Raw genomic sequence first — 14,789 nt, forward strand, 5'->3', positions numbered from 1 at the left:
TGCCAACATCAGTATATTTGAAAGTTTAAGAAACCACACTTTTGGGGAACATTCTAAAGCCTTTATTTAGCATCAGGTAGATTATTTCATTGTAACACTTGTTAACTTCAAGACAGCAATTAAAATAATTTACTGGCAGCTACCTAAAGCCCCTTGGAGCAAGATCTCAGTCCGGGGTTGGGTGGATAAATACCATTAGATTAATGTACCCCAATGAAAGGGGCAAAGCTACTGTATAGGTCTCCATACAGATTTTAAGTACACGGGGGCCTTACGTACTTGCAATGCACAAGACCCCCTATTGTGTAGTTTGGTACTTATAATACATGAGTGCAACTTCACGTCTCAGGTGGCCTTTGCCACAAAAGTTGAAGCATTTATAAAGGTTTGTCATTATGTAATGATGGTGATTAGAATCTATTTCTAGGGCATTTTTGTGAACTAGATTTTATACGAATTTTCAATTCAAACACCTTTTAATTCTAAGGACCATGATTACAGAAAATTGTAAAAGTAAATTCAGAGCACTAAAATACCTTTTCCAGTTTAATTTTTTAGAATTTTCAAATCAGGAACAAGTTTTTCTTTTTGGAAGTGGGAAGAGGTAAAATTGAGAGGATTAGTACGAAGAAAAGCCATCTTTTTAACGTAGTCTTTACACAATGACATAACCTTCTCTACATTTGAGCACATTAACATTGTATAGAAGAGTTCTAAACATTTCAAAGTCACATCTAAAACATTCAAGCATGACAGCATAAAAATATTCAAAATAACTTGATTTGGGACTACTATATAATTCCATAAAGCTAAAGTTACAGTTGGGTATAAACTTTCAGTAGATATGGCAACAGCAACCATAAAAAGCATTTTCTCCACACAGTTTCTCTTACCTCTCTAAAACAGTGTTCCAAAGAAGTAAGTTTGGATAGCAAAATTACCCATTTTTCCTGACTTTCCTCACCAATATCACCTCCTGCCCTACTTTTGTTGAGTGAAATGCAAGTTATCTCAGAGCAGGTTTTTTCTTTTTTTAAAAGATGAGTAGAAACCAAGGAAAAAATTTAAAAACATAGGTTTAAGACTTATTTATAGATTAGCCAAACACCCTGACTTGTGTGCATTTTAATAAATGTCAGGCAAATTGAAGTAGTTTCTGTCCCAGTAGCTGCCCGAGTAAAGCCAGTCCTGTGCTCCATTGTAGGGATTAGGACCTTGATGGAACCACCTGTTTAAAAAGAAAGCACAAGATTGATGGGGGAAGCTGAAATCACAGGGTACCTGCCACTTCGCCCTGAGTTACGGATTTCCAAAGAGACTTTTAAAGAAGTCCTATTGTTTTTGGAGACCGCCTATATACTATAGAGAGTAGGAGTCCAAAAGATAGGATGATACCACACAAAAGGTTCGTGAGTTTTTTCACAGCATTCAGCAAGAGTACTCAACAGAAGTAGGATCTTCTGTCTGATGGGATAAGAACAATACTATTTGTCTAATTGTTCACTCTCTAGCCACATTATCTTCCACCAGGAGGCTTTTTTTTTTTTTTTTTTTTTTAAGGTTTAAGGAATTAGGACAAGGAAACGAACTTTTATGAACTTTGACAACATACCAGAATAACAGGTAAGCTACTGGCTTCAGAGTTGATGCCCCGTAAACTCAAAGCAGAAGTGGAATGTCAGAGACGTCTGATTTTAAAGACCATGATCTTTCCAATCTACTGTGCCACACCTAATCCGCTGAGACTAGTCCTCACCTTCCTAGGTCTCCATTTTCTCCAGGCTAATATGAATTCTTAGGTTGCATCTAGCGGTTAACATCCGTATCTGTCTTTTCTAGTTCTGCACAGAGGTGCCCTAATCATTTTCTTACCCTTTAAAAAACATCACATCACTGTTTCCGATAGCCCCAGTGTTCTTCAGGTGATGGAAATGCAAAATTACTTGCTCAAAAGGTTCACAAATTTGTGTCACATTAAAAAAATTTTTTTTAACAAAATGAAGTTACATGTGTTGGGTAAGTCTCAAATGTCCCTATTATCCCTACAGTAGCACAAAATGCTCTAAGAGAAAAGACTGCTTCAGATTAGGCAGATTCCTTGGAGGACCACAAAGTAAATGTGCATTAGACCACATTTTCTAGAATATTAATATCTAAATTCTCTATTCAGTTTTTGGGACTTTTTCCTACTTAGAAAATTTGAGTCTACTTTAAATGATCAAGATAGATCAGATTTGGTTAAGTTAAGCAGACTGGAAATATAACTTAAAAACCTGTTATTTGATCAAAGTCACAAAATTCTAACAGTATGAAGTATATAGTTACACACCTTTTGGTCTCAAAAGTCCAAGCAGTAAAAGCACTTTTGCAGTTAGGCTTAGCAAAGTCAAGCACTTCAGAAAAGCAGGAAAATCCAAATCAAGTAAAAAATAATTTAAAAAATAATCCAAGCCTCAGGCCATGGTGCCATGGGGTAAGCCAAGTTCTCTGAAGACCAGGACTGCAAGCCCCCCTTAGAGCCCGCCTGCTCTTGGACAGGGTCCGAACGCCACACTGGAGATGAGCACACCTCAGAGTCGACGGTCTGATGCATGGGATTAGAGTCTCCCCCTCAACCGCTAGCTCTAATTTTGAGCACTCGTGTCTGGAAACCTCCGCTCACACACAGAGACCACAAAGTCCAGTTAATTTGTCCTAAACTCACACATTTTAGGCACAGGTCACATGGAAGAGGAAGGTAAGATTTCTGTGCTTTTAGTATTTTGGAGTCTACGGCGTCTGCAGGTCTGAATCAGGAACGCAGCATTCTATAAAATGTGAATTCTGCATGATGCTCAGATGATCAGGGAGACAGCCTCATCAATTTTTTTGGCCTCATCACATCGCCCGCCTCCCTCCTCTTAAAAATCCTCTCTCACCGGTCCCTCTACCTCCTCCCTGTACCACACTGATTTCCTCTAGGAAAATAGGTCAGGATTACAAGCAGGCCTTTTCAAAAGCAGGGGCCATAGCTGACAGCCAAAAATTTGGGAGCCTATCGTCTCTTCGAGTGAAACCAGTATTAGCAGGAATGCCAGCTTTTAGCGCGGAGGAATTTGAGACGGATTTTAATAAGTTTCCGGGTTTGATAACTCTGAAGGCTAGTTAGCTCTAACCCAGCAGAGAATGTTCCTTTATAAACTGTCCTGCCCCATCCTACCCTAGTCAAACTGAACCACGCCTTTCCAACACACATCGTCAATCCTGAGAAGAGTCAAGTCCGTGAGTGTGCACTCTTCCCACCTCCACTAAAAAAGAGCTCAAAGCACATATTCTTTGGACAAAGGGTCGATAGGATCATTTTAAAGAGGTACATTCATATAAGTACTACTGATGCTAAGAGACAGTGTGGTAGAGAGGCGTCAAATTGTAGCCCACAAACGCGGCCCCTCGTTTTATTTTCAGGCAACTACAGAGCTATTTAAAGCTCATTACTTTCTGAATGCTATGACTTTGACAGTAAAAATTCTTAGTGGACTTTTCGCTTACATTGTACACCTGAAAACACGACCAGAAAAATAAAGGAGTTAATAATGAGAAATATAGTACAAAAGTGGGGTTTTCTGCAAAAAGAGACTAGAAATTATGATAAAATGAGTCAAGTCTTTTCAAAAGGGATCACAGGAAAGCAATGTAGCTTTTCCTTAAGGATTAATGAAGGTGGAGGGTTCTAATCACAGGCCTGCGGCTCACTAGCAGTGTGCCATGAGCAAGTCCCCTAAATGAAATACACCAGCATTTGTTTTCCTCTGAACAACAAAGGGATTTCTGGGCCACTTTCCAAACTGTATTCCACGGAGTTTTAGGGAGCTGGGGAACGTACAGGGTGGAAGAAGGTGAGGGGTGGCCAAGGTCCTGCCCCTACTCCTCACCCGACCACCGCAGCTCTGGTTCCACACATCCTGTATTTGGAGATTCTTTATACATTCATTGGCAAAAAAGCTTTTTATGCTAACCACGTCCAAAAAACACTTAGACTGGATGAAATCTAAGGTCATTTCTAGTTCTAATAATTATCTATTTCTCAGATGCAAAAGGGCTACCAATGTCTACTGAAATGCTTGCAAAAGTACACCCATATTGGCTCTGCAACTCATTTAATAACTTTGAGTTATGGGACAATGGTTTCTATCATGTGATACAAACGTAGAAAATGTTTTTATTCTATTCCTGTTTCCAAGTGATTCTATTACTCAATACAGGGACTCTGAAAACTCCTCTTTAAAAAAAAAGTTCAAAACTTAGAAATTTTATGGCCACTTTCTATTTCTGAATGGTATCCAAGGTTACTTTATACATATTGTATTTCTGGTACATGTCTAATCCCTTGTGTTTGGAAGAATAAAGGCACTGTCTAAATATCTTGGACACATGATAAACATATAAGCAAACGGCCCTGTACGTTCACTCACGTGTACTATAAGAAAATAGCTCCAAACCTACTTTCATGCCAAAATCTGTTAATTCCAGATTTTACCTTCCCTCTTACAATAACGAAAAGGGCAGGACGTGGCCAGACAAGGAAGGCAGACGGTTGGCTTAAACGACTCACCTCCAGTTAATTGTGTGGCAATATTGTAACCTTAATTTCCAGATAGTCCCTTTCCTGTGTCACACATGCAAGTCTTGCCGCTTTTCTCTCACACCTGGGAACACTGGCAGGGCTTGTGTCAGGCCTGGCTTAGCAGATCTGCATCTGAGTGCCCCGCCCCCCACAACAGCCTGGGGTGCCCCACACGCACCTTGTCTTCCAGTCCTCCTCCGACTTGGACCTGTTTTTGCGGGCTGCTCTTTGTTTTTCCTCAAGTCGTTTTTTTTCTTCACTAGCTTGATCTAAGGTATGAACATTAATGGAAAACCGTTATTCTCCAGGTAGAGCCTGCCGGGCACAGTACTAAGCACAGTGACGTTTTGGACGAGCACCATCTACATGTATTCACACGATCTCTGTCTTATTAGAAAACAAACATTACGTTAAAATTTTCACACACACCCAAGGTAGTGAGAGGCAGAGGGGTCACTCAAGGCCCAGTCATCTCTTTCTACAGTCTAGTCCTGAACAGCTTCTGCATTTACCAAAAGAACCTACTAATCTTGGGGCATCCAGGTGGCTCAGTCGGTTGAGTGTCCGACTTCGGCTCAGGCCATGATCTCACCATCTGTGAGTTCAAGCCCCACGTCAGGCTCTGTGCTGACAGGTCAGAGCCTGGAGCCTGCTTTGGATTCTGTGTCTCCCTCTCTCTCTCTCCTTCCCTTGCTCGCACTCTGTCTCTCTCTCAAATATAAGTAAACATTAAAAAAAAAAAAAAAAAAAAAAAAAAGAACCTGCTTATTCTTTTTAAAAAAATTTTTTTTTAACATTTATTTATTTTTGAGACAGAAAGAGAGAGAGCATGAACAGGGGAGGGTCAGAGAAAGAGGGAGGCACAGAATCTGAAATAGGCTCCAGGCTCTGAGCTGTCAGCACAGAGCCCGACGCGGGGCTCAAACCATGGACCGTGAGATCATGACCTGAGCCGAAGTCAGACGCCCAACCGACTGAGCCACCCAGGCGCCCCAAGAACCTGCTTATTCTTAAGGCCAAAATAATTATGTTCAAAAGCTTCAATGGAAAATTGGGTGGAAAAACTGAATCAATGTGAAATTTTCTTAATCCTTGGTGATACCTCACAGAGCTTCAGATTCTATTCATAAGAAATTCAAACAATTTTCAAAAATCCTGTCTCACTGATCATTCAAGGACAGCATTAGGGCATGTGGTTAGAACAGGGCTTTTGGACCCTAGTGTCCCCGACACATCATCACACTGCCGGGGTGCTTGTGGGGCGTCCTGCGAGCTGCAGGACCTCTGGCAGCACCCCCAGCTTCTAGCCACTAGATGGCCAGCAGCAGTTCCCCAGACGTGACAAACTCTCCGGACACTGCCACACGTCCTCAGGGCGGGGGGGGGGGGGGGGTGCTTCCCTTTTGAGAACCACTGATTTAGAACAGATTTAACATCAGGTAAAAATGTTGTAATTAACTGAGGCCACACTCTTCTTTGAGGCTCACGAGGTATTATTTGGGTTCTTAAACATACAGTGAAATAATTAGAATATAGTTTAAAGTTGATAACGATGCTATTATTTTCTCAAATTCCCCTCTGACATTTAAGACATGCCTCTGGCCATATGTAGAATATTAAACCGTCAGGGAGGATCACTGAAATAATGAATCTAAGCTACTAAAGTCTACCTCAGATTTCCAAATTTTAAATGAAAGCTACTGAATTTATATTGAATTCAGACTAAAAATGCTCGTACCATCACAATGATGCTACTGATCACACGACCCCCTCCCCCACATCTATCTACACCATTTCACCACCAGACACTCGTTACCTATTTCTCCATTCTCCATGGCTCTGATGTCAGGCCGTAACCTGCAGTCTGTCTTAGGAATCACGCTCTCCATTTCCTTGTCTACTTCATTCAAAACCATTGCAAAGCTAGTAAAGTTATACATCTGAAAAGCAGCAAAAATGTTCAAATTAACATGTAGCAAGGCGTACTGCAACCCGAAAGCCCCTGAAGACACAATGACTTGACAATGACTCCCTGAGTCTGCGGTAATGATGGCCCGCCTTCTTGACCATTTGTCTTCAGCATTTTCACTCAACTCTGCCCCACCTGGGGTGTCTGTCCCAGAGAGATCCCCACGCAGGCTGCACACGATGAATATCCTCCATCACCGTCAACTTGAACTATAAGCCACATTGATGTCCTTTTTACTTCATTAAAATCATAACTCGCTGGATCTGGGGGCTTACTACTGAAGTATTTGTACCAGCCTGTATTTGATGAGAGCCAGTCTTACTCCTGAGTTATCATTAAAGAAGCCCCTAAGAGTTCCACCCCGACATCTTCCCAGCCATACCCCAGAAGGGACCGACGGCATGAACGCAGTCTCAGGTGACAAGGGAAACTGGCAGACAGAAGCCAGCAGAGGGACGGCTGAGGAGCACTGGGGCGACAGGCCGCACCCTTCTGTGGTCTGGCTGGGCTGGCCCTGCACGTGCCTGGAAGGCACGCTCTCGGCACCGAAGCAGCCCCGTCTCACCTGGGCAGAGTTTGGAGGCCGTGGGGCTATTCGCCACAGGAGAACACTTCCAGGGATCACAAACACACTTTCAGAATCTGGCATTGGCATCTCGTCCGACTCCTCAGAAGTGCTCATCTAGAAGAGCCAACCGATGGACAAAATTAAAACGTTTTACAACAGTACACTTACAAATTGTAAAATAACCACGGTTTTCCGCATAGACAGAGCGGTGCGGGGGGGTGGGGGGACAGGGGAGCCGGGACTCTCTCCAGCGGTGCAGGGAGTCCACAAACACTTGCTGACCAGGGGCTAGGAGGCCCTGAGCTTTGTGTGTGCTGTGCCAGCTAGTGTTATGTGCGCTAAGGTAGCACTACTCTCATCAGCACTCTTTACTATAGTGTCTTATTCTTCCTAAAGCTTTTTTAATTTTTTTTTTTTTTAAAGAAAAGTAACTTGCTGGAATATTTACTGGAGCATTATGAGAATAACTAAAATGGATCAAAGACACAAAACCAGTAGGGATCCTAAAAGCATTCAATAAAAAGAGAATTTAAACGGATGTTAGGCTAATGAGGAAACGAAACGAATGATTCCTCTGGCTATCCCGCACGGGCAGACCGTGCCAGAAGCTCTCGAGGTGCTGATCCTTCCGTAATAAACCTATAAGGACACAGGAGCTCCGCAGTTCTGTAGGTACACGGACTTCACGCCTTTGGAAGGTTAGGTAATACCCCCAGTGTCACACAGTCACCGAGATACTTCAGCCAACATACGGCTTACAAAACAGCAGCAGGGAGGCGACAGCACCGATGACGACAAACTTGCCCTGGCACCTGAATGCGCTCAGGTACATGGGCCTGCAGCAGCTCCGTGCACACAGGAAGGGGAAGTGGACAAGGCACTAGTGGGTGAGAATAATCTCGCTCTCCAAGAGCACTGATCTACAAAGACTGGCAGGATTCACGGGACATGAGGGACATCTTCTGGGATGCTGCCAATGTCCGTGGTCCTCTGCCCCAACTCCGTAAAGGAGGGTGGATGCCACGTACGTTGGCAAGTGCGTGTCTTTGTCAAGTGGCCTCGTACTGGCCCGAGTGACCGCCAGGGCTCCCGGTGTCCTGGAGCATTTCCTTCTCTGGCCCCCTCGGTCCTGTAACAGCTGTGGAGAAGCATCAGCACATCTCCCAGAAGGAAGGAAAGGCAGGCGGGACAGACGTGGGGTGTGAGGAGAAGAGCAGAACAGTGCCCGGAGATGCAGGGAGATAAAAAGAGAAGAGTCAAAGCCACAGCAGAGCGGCATGCCGGGACATTTTAATAAAACTCCTTCTGCCTCAGGACCATGGTTAACTTAATTACAAAGAAACTCACTAAAAACTACACCTATTTTTGAGGAGGATTGGGGCTTCTTAACTTTCACAAGCACGAGGTTCCCGCGAGGGGAGCCAGGGAGCCTGCCTGCTTGCTGGTGCTCGGCCCCTGGCACGCCCACGTGCTCTGAGCAGAGGGACCTTGGTATTTAGTGGTCTTGACTATGAGCAGGTATTACTCCGAGCCCTTTCCAGCAGTCGTCAACTCACCTGACAAAGCAGGTACCAGTAGTATCCCCGTTTCACACATGAAGGCCAGGGAGAAGGCACGAAACCTGACTCTACCCACTCCTCGGTGTTGGGGAGGGTTTCTACCCAGAGCTTGTGCTCTTAACTACCCCGCCAGCTCCCGGAAAGCAACCAGTCCTCAAATATCTCCTGTCGGAACACGTGCACTCTTTCTTTAGCCCTCTGCTCCTCTGACTGAAGGAAAGGAACAGGAGCGCGCCGAACACGAGAGCCTCCTTGGGCCCCGGGACAAGCAGCTGTGTGCCCTCCATGTGGGAAATGAACAGTCTCATGAGGAAGAAAGGTGAGTGGGGAATGACTCCCTTAACTGCACTGGTCTTAACTTCAGTGGTTTAGACACGAGAGAGAGAGAGAGAGAGAGAGAGAGAGAGAGAGAGAGAGAGACAGAGACAGAGAGACAGAGAGCGCGCCCACGCAAGAGCGAGAGCAACAAAACTGCTAACAGGCAGGAAAATGTAGGAAATAATTTTGGAGGAAATTTTAAACATTCAAATGATCTCAACTTCCTTTTTAGAAAAAATTTTTATATTTTTTGAGAGAGTAAGAGAGCAAGCGCACTCAAGCAACAGAGGGGCAAGGAGCCCAACGCGGGGCTCGAACACAGACTGTGAGCTCATGACCTGAGCCGAAACCAAGAGTCGACGCTTGACCGACTGAGCCACCCAGGCGCCCCTGATCTCAACTTCTAATGCACATAAACAGAAAGAAGGAAAGGAACATCCGTCCCAAGATGAACTCCCACTTTCCAAAGCTATGTGAATTCGAGTAATCAACGCCTCACGCATAACCTTACACAGCCACAAGAGTGGCACGCGGCCGTACTCCATGAAGCTTATGCCGCACAGTTGCTACTGGGGCAGGTTATCTGTTCATTCAAAAGATTCAAGGATGTCTGTCAAATCTACCTCAATTAAACAAAGAAGATCCGAGGAGAAAAATCACACGCGTTAGCAACCAGAAAAAAAAAGATCACACTGTGACCCAATAACGGGCCGCCTCCAGAACGATTAGTACAAATTCAAAAGCCCAGGGATTCCTCCGGTACCACCTTACAGCATGTTCACCTGTTTGCTGTTTTTCTTCTCTTCAGTATTTTTCTTGTCGTTTTTTTTGTAAGCATCAAAAGTGGCGGGGTCCACACTGTACAAGCACTCGGTCCACTTCCCATAGAGGGCACAGAGCCTCTTCTTGCTGTCGAGAGACATTGATATTCAGCCAACAATTAAAGCCGTGTTTTGCTGTAACTGAATCTTACCATGAAAATGATTATGAATCAGATTCTTTAAAGAAACAGACCTTTCCTTGTAGAAGAAAAAATTTTCAACTCACTGAAATGTTTGTTTCCTAGGTTATGGCAGATTTTAATACTGACATTTTAGTTAGCAAATGACACCTATACTACCCAACACCTAAAATGGACACTTTACCTTTTATCTTGAATGTAGCCTTCGACTTTATGTAATTCCTTACCAAAAAGGCCGCATGGCTTAAAATTCAACACACATTTGTCCCCAGTCCTGTGAAGAAGATATTAAGCTCAGATGACCATTCACCACAGAAGCAGCAGTAGAGAATAATGAGGAAGGTGACCTTTCTAAAGCAGTTGCTGTTTACTGATTTTCTAACACATGTCAGGCTCCACACAGTGGTTGTTACGACTAATCCTCAATTAGTACTGGACCCACCATTAAGAAAGGTGAGCAGGGTTCATAAAGAACAAGAGATGTGCTGCTATGGAGTCAATGTCTGTGTCTCCCCAAATTCACATGTCAAAGCCCTAACTCCCAAAGTGACGGTCTCTGGAGGTAATTCAGTCACGAGGGTGGAGTCCTCACGAATGAAATTAGTGCCCTTTTAAAAGACACGAGACATGAGCTGTGTCCACTACGTCAGGATGCGAGGAGATGGCCCCTGCGAACCAGGGAGAAAGCCTGCACCAGACATCAAAGCTGTCAGCATCCTGATCTTGGACTTCTTAGCCTCCAGAACTGCGAGAAATAAATTTCTACTGTTTAAGCCAGCTGGTTTGCGTGGCAGTCTGTTAGAGCAGTCTGAGCTGAGTAAGATAGTTGCCCAAGGTCACAAAGTAGGCTTTGAACCCAGCTCTTTTTAACTTTCCTGTTCCCCCCACCCCACCTCCTCTGCAAATAATACAAACTAAGCACTATAAGCAAAATGAACTGAGGATGAAATTACAATTTCATCTGTAAAAGCTCAGAGTTCGCCCAGTCGTCCCTGGTCAGAAACTTGCATTCATTAAATGGATGGGCTTCTATTTACCCAAGGGTCGAACTGCCTGGTTCTTAAATTATCATCAGGCTCTACTAGAGCTTTTGAAAAAAACAAAGACCCCCACCGGAACGGGGTGATGACAGCTGAACGGATACATAAGGCCTCTAAAGCGTCTTACTTGTGGTTTGTGATTTCCACATTGCCGTACTGCTCAATCCAGAGTTTACCCACGATGATGTTATGGACGCAGCAGGTAGGATTTGTCCATGTGTATGCTTCACTGTGTCTAAAAAACAAAAAACCCAAAGCCCAGAAAAATAAATGAGAAGTGTTACTTTGTTTAAAAAGTCTCAAAAGTGTGACTCAGGATAACAAATCAGACAGCTGGAGATAACTAAGCTCTAAGACTTTGAAACCTCTATTGATGTAAACTCACAATAAAATGGGTTATTGTCTAACTACTCTTGTTGTTTCTTAAAAGGATATAGAAGCTTAAGAGAAAAACCTAAACTTTCACCGAACTCCAAATAAACTATGTATATACCAGTGTATCTTGTTTTACTGTACTTGGCAGATACTGTGGCTTTTTTTTTTTTCCTTCAAATTGAAGGTTTGTGGCACCAGGCATTGAGCAAGTCTATTGGCATAATTTTTACAATAGCATTTGCTCACTTCATGTCTCTGGGTCACATTTTGGCAATTCTTATGGTATTTCAAAGTTTTTCATTTATTGCTATATATGTTATGGTGATCTGTGATTATGACTCACTGAAAGCTCAAACAGCTAGCATTTTTAGCAGTAAGATATAAGATGTATTTGGATTTTTTTTTTTTTTAGATATAATGCTATTGTGCACTTAATAAGACTATAATATAGACCTCACATAAGTTCCAAATGCACTGGGAAACCAGAAAATTCATCCGACTTGCTTTACTGCAGTAGTCTGGAATCAGGCCTTCAATACCTCCTATGTATGCCTGTCCTCATCTTAGGCATTCAAAAGTTTGGTGAGAACATTAAAAAAAAAAAAAATTGGAGTTGGAAAATAAAAATGAATGTCTATTTACGACTAACCAGAAGAGTACCTTCCAGCTCACCAAAGAGAAAAATTTAGGTCAATAAGCACCAATTTACACATCCTTTCCTTTTGAAAACATTTGTTTCACGTCTTCATACATTTGTGTTTTTTACATGTATTTTTCATTTACAAATAGCAAAATTCACTTTTGCTGGCATATTATTCTTGGAGTTTTAATGCATGGATAGACCTTTGTAACCACCACAATCGGAACATAGATCAGTCACAGCCTCCCAAATTCACTCATGCCCCTGGTATAGTCAAGGTCTCCCTTCTACCTAATTCCTGAATCCTTAATTCATCCCTCATCCTTATACAGTGCATCTGTTCTCCACTGTCTTTCCCCAAATGCCATATACAGGACATGATATATTATGCAACTTCTTGGGATTCATTTGTTGTGATGCATTTGAAATCCCATGTATCAATAATCTGTTATTTCTGAGTAATATTCCACTGTATGGATGTGCCACATTTAACCACTCACTCACTGAAAGACTTTGGGTTGCTTTTAGTTTTGAGCAATTATTATTGTTATTTTTTTAAATTTATTTTAAAAAGTTTAATTCCAGTGTGGTTAACATGCAGTGTTATATTGGTTTCAGGTGTACAGTATAGTGATTCAACACTTCCATATATTCCTCAGTGCTCATCATAAGTGTACTCTTAATCCCCTTCCCCTGTTTCCCCCATGCTCCCACCCCCCCACCCCTCTGGTAACCATCAGTTTGTACTCTATGGTTAAGAGTCTGATTGCTTGGTTTCTTTTCTTCCTTTGTTTTTTAAATTCCATATATGAGTGAAATAATATGGTAGCTGTCTTCCTCTGACTGGCTTATTTTGCTTAGTATTATACTCTCCAGATGCATCCATGTCGTTGCAATTGGCAAAATTTCATTCTTTTTTATGGCTGCATAACATTAATTTGGACACATCTCTTCATCTATTCGTCTGATGGACACTTGAGCTGCTTCCATAATCTGGCTATTGTGCAGAATGCTACAATAAACACGGGGTACATATACCCCTTTCAATTCGTGTGTTTGTATTCTGGTAAATATCCAGTGGTGCAATTACTGGATCGTATGGTAGTTGTATTTTTAATTTTTTGAGGAACGTTCAGTTTTTCATGGTTATTAATACTGTTGTTATAAACATTTGTGTGCAGGCTTTTGTGACAACATAAATTTTCATCCTCTAGATAAATACATAGGAGGGGACTGCTGAGTTGTACGGTAAACCTATCGTTAACTTTATAAGAAACTGCCACACTGCTCTCCAGGGTGACTACCACTTTATATTCCCACCAACAATACTTCGTTATACTAAATCCTTGTTAGGAGCTGGTATTATCTGTTTAAAAAAATTTTATTTTAGCCATTCTAATAGATGTATAGTGGTATCTCGCTGTGATTATAACTTTGTATTTCTCTAATGACTAAGGCAAATTGAGATCTTCTCATGTGTTTGCCACTTATGTATATCTTTTGGTGAGGTATCTGTTCATGTTGTTTGCCCAATTTCTTACGGAGTTGCTCTATCTATTGTCTTAGTGCTGAATTTTGAGAATTCTTTATATATCCTGGATACAGGTCCTTTGTTGGTATATGATTTGCAAATGTTTACCCACGTACAGCTTCTCTTCTTCATTTTATGAAGTGTGTCTTTCACAAAGCAAAAGCTTTTCATTTTGATAAAAATCTAATTTATCAATTTTGCCTTTTCTAGATTGTGCTTTGGTATGTATCTGTAAGAGGTCAGTGCCTAATCCAAAGCCATAAAGATTTTCTGTTTTCTTCCAAAAGCTTTACAGTTGTACATTTTAATCTATGATTTTGAGTTCATTTTTGGATAAGGTGGGAGATAGGAATTGAGATTCATTTTTTTTTAAAGGTTTATTTTTGACAGAGACAGAGCATGAGTGGGGGAGGGGCAGAGAGAGGGAAACACAGAATCTGAAGCAGGCTCCAAGCTCTGAGCTGTCAGCACAGAGCCGGACGTGGGGCTCGAACTCACAGACCGCGAGATCATGACCTGAGCAGAAGTCGGACGCTCAACCGACTGAGCCACCCAGGCGCCCCGAGATTCATTTTTTAAATACGCATGTCAAATTGTTTCTACACTATTTGTAGAAAGGACTACCCTTCACTGAACTGTGTTTGCACCTTAGTTACAAATCAACTGACCATACTTCTATAAGTCAATTTCTCAACTGACCTGTTCCAATGATGTACATCTCTACCCTCTTGCCAATACCACAGTTTCTTGATCTCTTGATTTTTAGAGTTAAGTCTTAAAATTGGGAAATAGGAGGCCATCGATTCTGCTCTTCCTTTTCAAAATTGTTTTGACTATTCTTTTTTTATTTGCCTTTCCATACAAATTTTGGAATCAACTTCTGTATACCAAAAAAATCATCCTGGGACTTATTATTTGGATTGTTAATATTGTTAATTGGTCAATTAGGGGAGAATGGACATCTTAACTATATCAAGGCTTCCAAATATACTGAAACAGTCTGTCTTCCGTTATCCAAATATCCTTTGTTTTCATCAATACTGTGTAGTGTTCATACAGACCCTGGACATACTTTATCAGCTTCATTCCATTCAGCCTATCTCAGTTTTTGTACTTGTCACTATAACTTTCAGTATTAAAATTTCCAGACATACTTCTATTTCTTGGCTAAAATGTCTTCCTATTCATTTTAAGCATGTTCATGTTTATCTCATGGGGCACAGTT

General features: G+C 42.0%; 1 protein-coding gene across 7 annotated transcripts in view; it reads right to left on the minus strand.

Moving 5' to 3' along the window:
* Window positions 1-47: 47 nt before the first annotated feature.
* The window catches only part of OSBPL1A (oxysterol binding protein like 1A), a 265,761-nt gene continuing 251,019 nt past the window's right edge, over window positions 48-14,789 (minus strand). For all 7 annotated transcript variants that reach the window (XM_078435369.2, XM_078435368.2, XM_078435370.2 and 4 more), the window contains 7 exons: window positions 11,146-11,253; window positions 10,163-10,252; window positions 9,800-9,926; window positions 7,138-7,254; window positions 6,420-6,543; window positions 4,782-4,872; window positions 48-1,228 (listed from right to left, as the gene is read on the minus strand). In XM_078435369.2, coding sequence (XP_078291495.1) covers window positions 1,126-1,228; window positions 4,782-4,872; window positions 6,420-6,543; window positions 7,138-7,254; window positions 9,800-9,926; window positions 10,163-10,252; window positions 11,146-11,253 — 760 coding nt within the window. In that variant the 3' untranslated portion in view covers window positions 48-1,125. The remainder of the gene's footprint in view (window positions 1,229-4,781; window positions 4,873-6,419; window positions 6,544-7,137; window positions 7,255-9,799; window positions 9,927-10,162; window positions 10,253-11,145; window positions 11,254-14,789) is intronic.

The sequence above is a fragment of the Panthera onca genome, chromosome D3 (genome assembly GCF_046562875.1).
Source record: "Panthera onca isolate mPanOnc1 chromosome D3, mPanOnc1 haplotype 2, whole genome shotgun sequence".
NCBI classification, from domain to species: Eukaryota; Metazoa; Chordata; class Mammalia; order Carnivora; family Felidae; genus Panthera; species Panthera onca.